This window comes from Zootoca vivipara, chromosome 9 (genome assembly GCF_963506605.1).
Source record: "Zootoca vivipara chromosome 9, rZooViv1.1, whole genome shotgun sequence".
Taxonomy (NCBI): domain Eukaryota; kingdom Metazoa; phylum Chordata; class Lepidosauria; order Squamata; family Lacertidae; genus Zootoca; species Zootoca vivipara.
In genome coordinates this window covers 67,879,178-67,892,685 of record NC_083284.1, presented here as the reverse complement: position 1 = coordinate 67,892,685, position 13,508 = coordinate 67,879,178, and the positions used below count along the sequence as shown (strand labels likewise).

At 41.3% G+C, this 13,508-nt stretch overlaps 2 protein-coding genes across 2 annotated transcripts in view; both read right to left on the bottom strand.

Annotated features, from left to right (window-relative positions):
- The window catches only part of PPARGC1A (PPARG coactivator 1 alpha), a 604,317-nt gene extending 591,330 nt beyond the window's left edge, over window positions 1-12,987 (bottom strand). The window contains exon 1 of the mRNA XM_060278954.1: window positions 12,854-12,987. Within this exon, the coding sequence (XP_060134937.1) occupies window positions 12,854-12,856 (3 nt within the window). The 5' untranslated portion in view covers window positions 12,857-12,987. The remainder of the gene's footprint in view (window positions 1-12,853) is intronic.
- Window positions 9,958-13,508, bottom strand: part of DHX15 (DEAH-box helicase 15) — a 46,149-nt gene continuing 42,598 nt past the window's right edge. Inside the window, exons 13-14 of the mRNA XM_060278958.1 lie at window positions 12,854-13,023; window positions 9,958-10,537 (exon numbers count right to left, since the gene is read on the bottom strand). Coding sequence (XP_060134941.1) covers window positions 10,420-10,537; window positions 12,854-13,023 — 288 coding nt within the window. The 3' untranslated portion in view covers window positions 9,958-10,419. The remainder of the gene's footprint in view (window positions 10,538-12,853; window positions 13,024-13,508) is intronic.

The following is a 13,508-nucleotide window of genomic DNA, read 5'->3' as shown; positions in this document are numbered from 1 at the left end:
GGGGGGGTTGGCTTCTGAGTAGATTGTTGTTGTTGTTGTTTAGTCGTTTGGTCGTGTCCGACTCTTCGTGACCCCATGGACCACAGCACGCCAGGCACTCCTGTCTTCCACTGTCTCCTGCAGTTTGGTCAAACTCATGTTTGTAGCTTCAAGAACACTGTCCAGCCATCTCGTCCTCTGTCGTCCCCTTCTCCTTGTACCCTCCATCTTTCCCAACATCAAGGTCTTTTCCAGGGAGACTTCTCTTCTCATGAGGTGGCCAAAGTATTGTAGCCTCAGCTTCACGATCTGTCCTTCCAGTGAGCACTCAGGGCTGATTTCCTTAAGAATGGAGAGGTTTGATCTTCTTGCAGTCCATGGGACTCTCAAGAGTCTCCTCCAGCACCATAATTCAAAAGCATCAATTCTTTGGCGATCAGCCTTCTTTATGGTCCAGCTCTCACTTCCATAGATCACTACTGGGAAAACCATAGCTTTAACTATACGGACCTTTGTAGGCAAGGTGATGTCTCTGCTTTTTAAGATGCTGTCTAGGTTTGTCATTGCTTTTCTCCCAAGAAAATGATAATCTGTTCCACTTCTCCATTAAGCCCCATGTGCTGTCCTGTATACATTCCTATTTCCACGTAGAGGCAAAATAAAGTGTATTTCTTTGCTGTGTGTTGTAATTTTTGAAAGTTCCCTGACAAAAAGTCACTTCCAACTTTTTTATTTTTATTTTTTCATTATGGTTTTAAAAGCACAGCATTTTAAAATGACAGCCAACATGAACAGCAGCACCCAGCCCCTGTACCAGCTGCAGCTGAGAAACAGCAGCTGAGCAAAGGTGATGGCTAAATCTGAGCCCTAATAAATTCTAAGAATTAAAGAAAAAGAGGGTGAGGAATGAGAGGATACCAAGAAGGGCATCTCAAATTTACAATTCATAAAATTGATGACCCCACAGGGTCATCTAGTACAGGGGTCCCCAGACTATGGCCCGGGGACCACATATGGCCCCCGAGGCCGCTCTTATTGGCGCGGTGCAGCGTGGCAGGGAACCAGGCAGAGGGCCTTCTCGGTGGTGGCGCCTGTCCTGTGGAATGCCCTCCCATCAGATGTCAAAGAGAAAAACAGCTACCAGATTTTTAGAAGACATCTGAAGGCAGCCCTGTTTAGGGAGGCTTTTAATGTTTAATTGTTTTATTTCATTTTTCTGTTGTAAGCCGCCCAGAGTGTCTGGGGAAACCCAGCCAGATGGGCAGGGTATAAATACATTATTATTATTATTATTATTATTATTATTATTATTATTATTATTATTGCCGACTTCCAACCCAGAAAAGCGATGGAAATAGCTTGTGCGCATGCACGTCATTTCCTGAGTACTTCCGGGTCGGCGGAGGCTTCTGCACATACGCACAAGCTATTTCCGGCGCTTTCCAGGTCGGGAGTGTGCCAGAAAGAGCGTTTGTGCATGGGTGCGCACAGCCACACGCTCCCGCGCCGCCGCGTGGTCTCCCCCACCCTCCGACCCACCACGCAATCGGCACGACAGGCATCCGGCCCAAAGCCGGGTAAGTTTGGGGACCCCTGATCTAGGACAACCCCCTACAATGCAGAAATATCAACTACAGCGTCCATGGCAGATGGCCATGCTTTAAAACCTCTGAAAGCACCCAGCTTATTCAAAGGCACCAAGCTTATTTGAATATATGCATATAATGGAAACACCAAAGCAGAACTCATAACCACGATTTCTAAAAAAATGCAGTCCCGTCCTATCCGATTTTATTTAGACTTCTAAGTACAAGGACTGCAGCCTTAGACACACTCCCTTCTAAATTTCCATGATAAACCATTCATCTTCCTGCAATTTTCACACCCCTTTCACTGCTTCATTACCCCACCAAAATTCTCTCCATGCACACTCAGAGTTTCAACAGCACCCTGAATCATTTTCAGTCTCCCCCCCGCCCAAAAAAAATGCACACACAAATCCCTGGGTTATCTTTCGGACACACAGCTTGGAAGACCAGAACACTGGATATTTGTGGGCAAGAGAAACAGCCAAGTTCGTACCCTTGATGCTTCCAGCACATATTCAAGCTAATGCTTTTTGATATTGTTGCATGATCTTATCTGCATATCCTGTCTTCCTCTATTTGGTTTTCTGTTTGTACCTCTAGGATAGGGCATGTTCTAGTTTACATCGTCCAAGCAGAATTTGCTTTTAAATATGCTGGAGACGTATGTGCCTTTATACTCCTTTATCCTCCTTCCAATCCCTAATGAACTTGAGTACATCTCTGCTTAACCATGCAAATTTTACTCTTGTCTTTTGCCCACAGGTACATGCACCATCTGTGCCACTGAAGAACATTCCTACCTAAGAATGTTTGCAATTCCATTTTTATTTTCTTCATTGCGTGTTCCTCTGTATAGCAATAGATTTTACAGCTGAGGAACAAACAAAAGCTCTCTGTGTTACATGCTGTGTGGTTCTCTCCCCATATTATTATTATTATTATTATTATTATTATTATTATTATTATTATTATTATTTATTATTATTATTTTACAAGTAGATTTTGCAGGTTGGTTGTCAGGGGAAAGTCAGCTTAGCCCAGGCATCCCCAAACTGCGGCCCTCCAGATGTTTTGGCCTGTAACTCCCATGATCCCCAGCTAACAGGACCAGTGGTCGGGGAAGATGGGAATTGTAGTCCAAAACATCTGGAGGGCTGAAGTTTGGGGGTGCCTGGCTTAGCCCTTTCCCTTATACAAAATTACTGAAGTTGCTTAATTGGGTCCCCATAAAAAAAGAAGCATGGAAGGATGACTCAAGAGATGAAAAGTGACCAAAGAGAACAGGCTTAACTAGCCTTGTTTGGTGCCTGTGGTTCAGAATGCTTTCGGCCAGTTTCAGCTGACTTGATAGCTGTGACCATTCCTGGTAGACCATAATAGTCCATGCCCTAATAACCTCCCGGTTAGATTACTTCAATGCAATTAAGTGGGAGCGCTTCCCTTAAAGATGACATGGAAGTTGCAGCTCATACAGAATGCAGTGGTGAAATAGCTTCCAGCCAGCCCCAAAGTTTCAGCTACTGTTGAAGAGCAGTGTGGAGAGAGCAGGAGATTGGAGAGCAGGAAAAAGCAGGCATTTAGAAGTTTTTAGATGCCGCTTCCCAATTTCGTGATTTTTTGCTTACGGACACAGGAGCTCGGAACATCACCTCCCACCAATTTCCAGGTGTTCGTTATAAGACTTGGGACCTAAATATTTTAGGCCAGGCATTTCGAAACTTGTGGAATCATCTAATTAAGTGTGGACTATGTTCATGGGCCTAACCAGTATTTGTGTTGGGAGGCAGGATTTAAGTTGGCAGAACAGAGTTATCTGCAAGGCGATTGGACACTTAGTTAAGTATTTTTATTTATTTACTTGATTGGGGGGACAGCTGTCCACCTGCTATGTCCATGACTATGTTTTAGCGGAGAAGTCCAGTTACCACATAACGTTTAAGGTGTGATCAGTGTATCAACTAGGTTAGGACAAACTCTTCTGGCTGAGATATTCTAAGTTAAAAGAGTTAAGGGGGAAATGATTTTGTGATATTCTGAATGGGAACAGAAAAGAGATAAGAACTCACTGGAAAGGCTAGGTTTTGTAGCCATGCTTCTGCAGTTGAAGTTTCCTTTCTTCTCCTTCCTCTGTGCACCCCCCAAATCTGTTCTGTGTTCGCCCAGACCAGGGCCAGCCTGACTCCATTTAGCATCTGAGGCAAGGTGTGCAACCAATGCTCCTTTTTCCTGATCCAGACCCATGCCCTGGCAGGGCGAGAGACCAGTGACAACACAGCCACTCTGCAGGGGTGCCCCCTTATTTGTCAATATTTTAGGTGGAAATGGGGTGCTTCCAGTGCTCTCCGCCATCTTCAGTTTTTGGCTGCATCTTTGGCTAACCCAAATAATAATAATAATACTTTTTTATTTATACCCCGCCCATCTGGCTGGGTTTCCCCAGCCACTTTGGGCGGCTTCCAACCGAATATTAAAAACAGTACAGCATCAAACATTAAAAACTTCCCTAATCAGGGCCGCCTTCAGTTGTCTTCTAAAAGTAAAATAGTTACTTATTGCCTTGACATCTCCTGGGAGGGCGTTCCACAGGGTGGGTGCCACTACCGAGAAGGCCCCGTCTGGTTCCCTGCAACTTGGCTTCTCGCAACGAGGGAACCACCAGAAGGTCCTCGGTGCTGCATCTCAGTGTCCGGGCTGAATGGTGGGGGTGGAGACGCTCCTTCAGCGAAGTCCATATCAGGATCTCTCGCCCTATTGGAGCCTGCCGCCTGAGGTGGATCGCCTCACGCTGCCTCATTGATGTGCTGGCCACGCTAGGGCAGCAAGCTAGCTTGGGGACTGCAGGGCAGACTACATGGCATGCCTTTCCAGCCCTTCTCTGCCCTTCAGGATTTGACGCCCTAGGCAGCTGCCTCATTATGCCTCATGGTAGGGCTGGCCCTGTCTCAACCTTCTGGAGAAGATGGCAAAGGAGGGAAAATTCTGTTGTACAAGAAGTCGCTGTGTGAACAGAAAAACTTCACTGGATACAACCCAAGGCCATATTTAGAAGACAAATCTATTAAAATCTGTGCAAGCACTGTTCTCATAGGGATTCTACTCATCTAAGGCATGTTTCTCTCAAAGGGTATGTCTATTATTTAACATAAAAGCTAAGATCTTTCATTTTCTCCAACCCTGCTGAGCGCAGAGAAACATATTTAGCCTTTAGTATAAATCTGGTGCTCTTCAAATATCAGAATCTTAAGTGTTGCAGGAGAAATGGAAACATGCATTTGTATCTAATACCAAATGTCACCGATGTGTTGTTGAAAGCAGCTGATCAATACTCACTATTCAGCTGAATAGCAGCATATGAATTGCTCTTGACTGAAAATTAAGGTGGTGGGAAGCAAACAAGTAACGGAAACATTCTTAGAAAGCAAATTGAAAACTGCCAAGAGATAAGAGAACAAGATAAATGGATTTTGTTGTTGTCGTCGTTCTTTCAAGGTACATAAAGATCTCTTTGGATTCTACATGATCAAGTGTGCAGCTGGATAAACGTCTTGTCTGTTCAAGTGGAAGCAAACATTATGAGTCTAACAACCTACCCGTAATAAGAAACTTTCAACATTACTGTGGTTATTAAAATGAAGTGATAATTGAATGCCCTCCTCAGGCCTTTCAACAGCTCTTCTCCATCAGCGTAATTGATGGTTAGTCTTTGCACCCCAATAAATGGCAAAAATGAACAATTATGCCATTAAAGCAGACTTGCAGTCAAAGCCTCGAATCGCATTACTTAAGCAGCAGCCCTTTATATGGTAGCAAAATAGCATACTTTACTGTTAGAAATTTGTATTAAAGTGCCCTCCAAACAGGTATATCGGAAGTCTACACCCACACTAAAGTTCCTGTTAAAATAAGCAAGGTGGGATAATGGGAAAGTGTGTATATTTTTGGGTGACATTATATGAGGAAGTAGCGCCCCCAAACATATGTAAAAGTTCACCTTACCAAGAAATGTAAGATGCACAGCACCCGAGTCCCCTAATTTTCCTACCTCCCCAAGACCATTGTTCCTTCTCAGACCACCATCCAAATGGACTTTCTATACAGTGGTACCTCGCCAGACGAATGCCCTGCAAGACGAATTTTTCGCAAGACGCATTGCGAATCGCAGTTTCCCATAGGAATGCATTGAAATTTAATTAATGCGTTCCTATGGGCAAAAAAAAAAGAAAAGAAATTTCAATGCATTCCTATGGGAAACCGCGATTTGCAAGACGAATTATTTTGCAAAACGAATTGACTCGTGGAACAAATTAAATTCGTCTTGCGAGGCACCGCTGTCCTGGGGCTCTGCAAATGGATTGGGCTGTGATAGGGGAAGGTTAACAGTATGGTCCAAGATTGCTCCGTCAGCACACAAAAGGCCTTTCATATTAACTTTCTAGTAGTGGTGGTAGTAGCAGGAGTAATCATATTGATTGTGCAGTATTGCAGCTACCACCTGGAGCTACAAAACCTATAGCCCAAGAGTCTTAGTGAACCCATCACATTAATGTGATGGCCAGCTTTCTATTTAACGGTAATAACTATTAACATAAAACCCTGGTTAATTGCTTGATTATGGTGATCCACGAATCAATTTGTCATTTGCCTAAGCAACTACTGAAACTACTAAAAGATAGCAGAGGTCTCACCAGTGGGGTTTGCTGCCAAATTGCATAATAATAATATTAATAATATGCCATCCATCTGACTGGGTTGCCCCAGCCACTCTGCTTACATTTTGTGGTTCAGTTGTGGCAGGAATGTTATAGAAAGCAGGATGGTACTGCAGTGGCCTTTCATTTTAATGAGACTCATCACCACCCTTGTCAGGCGTTCACCAAAAATATATGGGACTGCTGGAGACTACACCCTCCATGGTAGGAATGGGATCATCGGAGGAGCATGGGATGATGGACAAGACTCAACTCATGCCATGCAGACTACAGCATGCATGGGAGACCTACATGCTTTCATTCATGTCCACAGCCTTGAATGTACATCATGGAAAATGTAGCTCCTGCTGCCCAGGGCAACAGACATATACAGAAGTATTTTTGGTCTGCATGCACACTCGCAAGGTATGCTGGTTCTCTGGATTTCCATTAGTGGCCCCAGCCTGTTAGTCCTCCAAATTGTGATCAAATGACAAGTATCTAAAAGCATCAATTATATAGACAACTAACTTCGGTGGATGCAACCTAATTTATTCAGGGTTTTTAAAAAGTGCCCTATGATATAACCTACAAACATATGTGTATCCACCAGCTTTTAACCTTGTGCCATGAGATCTTAACATATCTGAAGGGCCCATGAAAAGGGAAAACAACTTTATGTGAACGAGATCATTCTGAGGTCTGAATGTCAAAAACCTAGTTTCAAGTTGTAGCATTTTAAACTGCTTTTGATGAATTTGGATGTTGAAAACAAGAATCTCTGGAGAGCCGGAAAGGTTGACATGCAAGAAGGTAAAACCCATTTACAAATATAAAATGAGAAGCTGTTTATATCACTCAGTTGAAAATGTGAATTGACGAAAGCGTTTATGAAATAGGCAGGTACACAGGGACCTCTTTACTGCATAAAGCCTAGTAATTGCAGGATGTTTAAAGTGTGTATTTGTGCTGCTTCGAGCAATGAGGTTAGGAAGAGGAACACAAGAACAGAAACAGAATTCAAATGTATAGCAAAGGCATGCATGCTTTACATAAAAGCATTAACACAAAAACAGGCAAGTAGAGAACCACAAGAGGTAGTCCAGGGTACAAATGAATTGGTTTAATTAGATTAATCAGCTAAAACTTAATTGCTGGATCTTAAGAGTGAACACTTACTGAAACTATTTCACAGTTCCACTGTACTGCTGTAATAAGAGAATGAATTTTACAAGTATCATAGGTAGCCTTCTATCCAAAAGTAGTATCTTCCATGTATTAAAGGTTATGTTTTCACACCTCCTACTTCAGCATCTCAAGCACACCTATTATCAAGGTTGGGATAATATTCAGTGCGATCCTAATTTGGAAGGAGGATCCCAGGCAATGTACGGTTGCAGTCTCAACTGGTTAAAAGGCAGATCAATATTCAACTTTTTAAAACCTGGTTGACAGCTTTAAATATTTATTACTAGCATTAATCAGATGTTTCGCCATTTGCATCTCTAGCGAGGCACTTGTTGCATATGCATTATTGTGAAGTCATTTTTTTTTTTACTTTGAACTGAGAACATAAACACACATCATAGAAAGTGCTCTCCCAAGGAAAAAAAGACCTGAAAGCTGTGGACAGAATTGCACACAGTTGCACTGTATGCAATCAAAATTGGTAATTATTTATAGCATGGACAATTATAATCCTTAGTTTTCCAAGCCATGGACGCTAAAAGTCACATTCCCACTAGAAACAAACAAAAATTAGATGCATGAGTGAGAAACAGCTGAGGACGCAAGCTATTAAATATATGACTGAGATGTTCAAAGGAGGAAATGTTGGTTTACAAAACTTTTCCTAACCTTTCGAGTCTCCTTAAATTTCGTCCAATCTAATCTAAAGAACAATTTCAAAAACCAGGCTTTCAGCCCTGAAGCCCACTCCCATGATCCCTAGCTAACAGGACCAGTGGTTGGGAAAGATGGGAATTGTAGTCCAAAACATCTGGAGGGCCAAAGTTTGGGGATGCCTGTACTAGAGACTCTTTAATAGTAGACAGGTTTGCCCCTTATTAGTGAGTTCTCTCCCTGGAAGGCCACTAGATGTGCTCAACGGGGCCCTCTCTGGTTGTCTCATTCCTCTTTGTGAACCAATGGCTCGGTCAAGGCTCTGCAACGTTCTCCATACAGAAATGTTGAAAACCAATGGGAAAGTTGGAACAAAGTCAGATATAGCCTATTGGCTAGCCTGGTAATATGAAAAGTTTATCATACAATGTGGCTCTTCTAGACTTTAACACCGAAAATGTTTAAAAACAACAGCAAAAGCACCCAATTTCATAAACCCACATTTCAAAAATTCAGTTCCCTATACCTGCTCTACCTAAGCAAAACCGAAATATTTTATATACTATTTCAAATATAATACATTAATATGTTAAAACACTCATATTGCTGGGGGCAAGCAATTACTCATAATTAATTGTTTATACAGAAGGAAAGAAGGTGAGACCTTCTTTGCATCTTTTCCAAGTTCAGTCCATTGCAAAAGGAAGTGGAGAATCAAAGCCATCTGGATCATGCACCTAAGTCCAAGGATCAGCCCCCTTTCATCATCAGATACTAGAACACGTAACACTTATTTGAAGAGAGGAAACTGTTTTATGCATAGAACGTATTTCCATAGGCATTTCAGAAGAGGAAGCCCAGATTTTTATTATTAGACAACCTTGTCCACTGACAGTTAAAATCCAAACTTCTTATTAAAAGCGACAGCCAGTTTTGAACAAAATCTGAATTTCTGAAGCACAACTGGTATGTGCTTTGGTCATGAAAGAGGCTCCCAAAAATAGCTTTTACAGATATGTTCCTAAAGAATGCACTGAAACATTGCCTAAGAGTGACTAGTGAAGATGCCCAGGCACTAGGATACTGCCTGACATCTCCACCATCTGGAGGTGCATCCCGGGGGAATCCTTGAATCTTGACTATTTTCACACACTAGCAACACATCCTGTAGAATTCTATCCGTTATGTTTTATCTGCACAATCAGAATGAATTTTAGGATCAAAAAAGTTGTCCTGAAAAATACTACTTTTGAGCAGCCTGGCCCCCAAAAGGCAGCTAGGCATTCCGTTTTGGCGACCATTTGGTGCCTAGCTTATATTTCTGAGTTTCTAACACTGGTTGAAAGTTTAGAGTTCTTTTTCAAATACTCGGGCAGTTGGCATGGGATAACATATGATACACAATAGCAGGCACCCCCAACCTTTGGCCCTCCAGACGTTTTGGCCTACAACTCCCATGATCCCTAGCGAACAGGGCCAGTGGTCAGGGATGATGGGAATTGTAGTCCAAAACATCTGGAGGGCCAAAGGTTGGGGGTGCCTGCACAATAGCAATATGCACGAGCTGACTAGCATTGCTCTATACCAGGCACAGGCAACCTTGGCTCTCCAGATGTTTTGGAACTACAACTCCCATCATCCCTGACCACTGGCCCTGTTAGCTAGGGATCATGGGAGTTGTAGTTCAAAAACATCTGGTGAGCCAAGGTTGCCTTTGCCTTCTCTATACATAAGAACAAATCTTACTTATCAGACGTATCTGAAAACTATGTTCAATAGATTGAAAGATTTCAACCCGAATGTGTCAACAACATTTCTTCACCAAGGGCACAGAAACAGGAAGTTACTTTGCCAAAACGTTAGTATAAATAGACTTTATTGAAGTCAGTACCTCTGTACTGAAGCTGGAGATTGTGTCTACATAAGCATGTTGTAACATTTCACAACTTCTAAAAGGAATGTCAACAATTACAACGATCATGCATGCCATGGTCGATAATCACATTTTAGAAGCATTTTCAACCATTTCTAAAGAAATGCTTATAACATTGTTATATATTTATATTTATATAGAGAACTACTTTCAATAAACTGCAAAACATTGATCAGCTTTTCCAGTATGAGCTACAGTGTGAACACAAAAGAGAGGCATACGCGTTTAATTTATGAAATCAGAATGAAATATTTACTGTAAAGAAAAATTAAAAAGCTTTCAAATAAAGGCCATTATTGAACCAAAGCAAAGAGCACAACTTGGAACTTAAGAGTTCATTTATTGTTTAAAGCTGTCCTCTTGAACAACTTCAATTCAAATAATAAATTCAGTACTGCGAGTATTCCTTGGACTGAAGTTTGGCAATGATGCGGTCCAACTGTCTCTTTGCTTCACACTGTGGGAAATTGCTCATGTCATAATATTGAGGGGCAATTTTCACCAACCTGCCAAAGAAAGAAAGGTTTGTCACTTGTGCACAGATCTGAATATCATGCAGGCGATAGCAGTGGCCCAATTAGTATCTACTTATGATAATTAGATTATCAATCTCCTTAATAATGCCTGGAAATATGGAAATCCAGTTTATGTATTTAAAAAATGCTACTGAAAGGACCAATTCAAAATAAAAGGCATCTCCAAGCAGTAAATATACTTACTACTCTGAAACTTACAAAATTCAAACAATCAAAAGAAAAAGCTTGAAACACGCAGTGATTGTCAGGAGGGTTTTTAAAAATCTTGTGTATATATAATACGAAGAAAGCCGTTTTTACCATGCATTAAAATAAAAGTCAACGTTTATTGACTCGGAATAATATGCAAGTTGGAGACAATATTTGGATACTTCAACCAAAAGTCAATTATGTAGTTGTAAACAGTGTAGACATTAGTTACCAACAGCTAGATTAAATAATAGATAAGAGTACAGCATCACAGGAGGAATCTCTGATTGTAAGTCAAGTTCCAGGCAATAATACAAATGCATGACGAAAATATACAGGAACAATGACACTGCATTCAGATGTTTTAGAACTGATAGGAACAAACATTATGGCTTCACTAAAAAGCAAAAGGGGCTTGTCGCAGGGCCTTTAATGGAATATACACTTCTTTCTATCCATTTTTTCACATTTGGGGCTAAAATTATGAGCATCAACCTTAAAGGTGATTTATCAAAAAGTCTCAATATTGCCTAATTCTATGAGCTGGTTTAGATGCAATATTGCCGACCCTTGAAAATACAGCTGGAGAACTGAGAATGCGGCTCAAGCGTTCATGCTCCCTTCTGTCAAACCCTCAAATTTCCACCCTGTTTTCCTGGTTTTATAATCTGCCATTACATATGAACTGAACATATGGATAACTGGGAACCATGTAGAAACCACAATTAATTTCCAGTTCTGGTTTGCAGGCAAACTACCATTTGTACAATTCAGATGTAAACAGGATGGGTAACTGCAAGCCCAAGCTGATGATGATAACCTCTCAGTGAATCTAATAGCAGAGGTCATTTCTGCTATTTCTCGCCTAAGGAAAAAGACCATAGCTGATGGTGGAGCACATGCTTTGCATGCGAATGTTTCCAGGTTTAAGTCCCTGGAATCTCCAAACAGAGCTGGAAAAGATTCCTACAAGAAACCCAGTAAAGTTGCTGCCAGTGAATACAGGCAATACTGAGAAAGATGGACCAGTGGTCTGACCCAATCTAAGGCCACATCCTAGGTGCAGCTACGAAAGAAACGAGGATAATAAATGGGGGGAAATGAAGGTGGCATTATTTAAAGAAGCAGGTGCAGAAGTGACAAGTGAGTCCTATTTCAAAGCTTTCATTCCCTTCTGGATCTTTCTGCAACATGATCTCTTCCACGGGGACCAGACTATCTATCAAAGCAGAACACACGTCTTGTTACAATTGCTTTTTTCCATTGAGATTTGGCCGCTATTCAATTGTTAGTTGAAATTCCATATGTATTCAAGTATTAATTGCCAACCCAATTCAAAATTGCATGTGCAAAAGGTAGCATGCATGTGGCTGCTGACAAAACATTAAACAAATAGGAAAACAGCAACATGGAAACATTTGTAAATGTAAAAAAAGGAGGGGAGGGGCACTTGCGGGTGTAATGCGAGCTTGTCCCTTAACTAGAAGTAAAGCAGTGGACTGCACAATTGCACACTTGCTCTCTTGTAACACCACCACCACTTTCAGCATGATTTGCTTAGTGTCTCAAATAAATACCCTTAACCACTGTGAGAAAAGCTGGCAGTGTTTTAAATCAAGCTCTGAAATTCAGAAACTCTCCCCAGCTCACATTATCTGTAGCAACAAGAGTATAATACAAGCACTCCTCAATAAAAGTTTCTTTTTTAAAATCTGCTTGCTTGCTTCTGCTGCAAAACAAATCAAAACAAAACAGAAGGAACCTAACTTCTGTTTACAGCATAAAGGCCATGCTTTCCAACTTCCAGGTTGGCAAATGTATAAAACCAGCCATTTGAACAAGGAAAATGAGACAACACAGGTTTTTTTTATAAGAATAATTGAAACTGAAGGTCCAGAAAGGAGATGTTTCAAGCAGAAAGGTCCAGAAAGGAGATGTTTGTTGGTGGTCTAGGGCTCCAGAATCCTTTTAATTTTTCCTTACAACTCTCAGGAAACTTTCATAAAAAACAAACATGAAATGTACTTTTAAAATCAGTAATGTGTTGAGAGAGAAAAAGACACATAATAAGAGAGAGTTTTGAAGAAGGCGGCTTACCATTCTGGCTTGATGTCTGTACAAGTGCGGATGTAGTTCTTTGTGGTAAGAACAAATTCGTTGTAAAGTACCCACTCAGGCTTGTGATCAAGAACTGTGGAAGGATGCAATTGCACTACCTGGTTGTCCTTCACTGTTAGATAGTGTCCTGTCCGTTCCAAATGTGCCACCTATATTGACAACATTCACATTCACATCAGAAATGTGGTGCCCTGCTGTGCTTCTCCCAAGATACTAAACCTCTTGGAAAATATGGAAAAACAGCACTTGGCTGTTCTTACGCCAGTTATTCTATTATCAAAGCTTAGCCACCTCAAACCCCAACTGAGCAACAACCTTCAAACCCATACATGGCAACAGGGGCATTTCCCACACTCGGAACACAGGTTCGAATTCTGGACAAATTAAAAATCTCCTAAAATAATTGGAAATGTGAAATTATAATATGAAGATCATCTGAAATGTAATGCTATTTAGAGCCCAAAGCAGCGCTGCGGCACATATTTATAATAACAATTAAAAGTGGGGGGGGGTGTGTGAAAATATGAGCAATAGAATTAAGCATTAGAAAACAGAGATGCAACCCTTGTAATCAGCCAAAAGAGTTACTGGTAACCAATTCCGTGCAAGGCAGATCTGCCAGTTGCCCCAATCC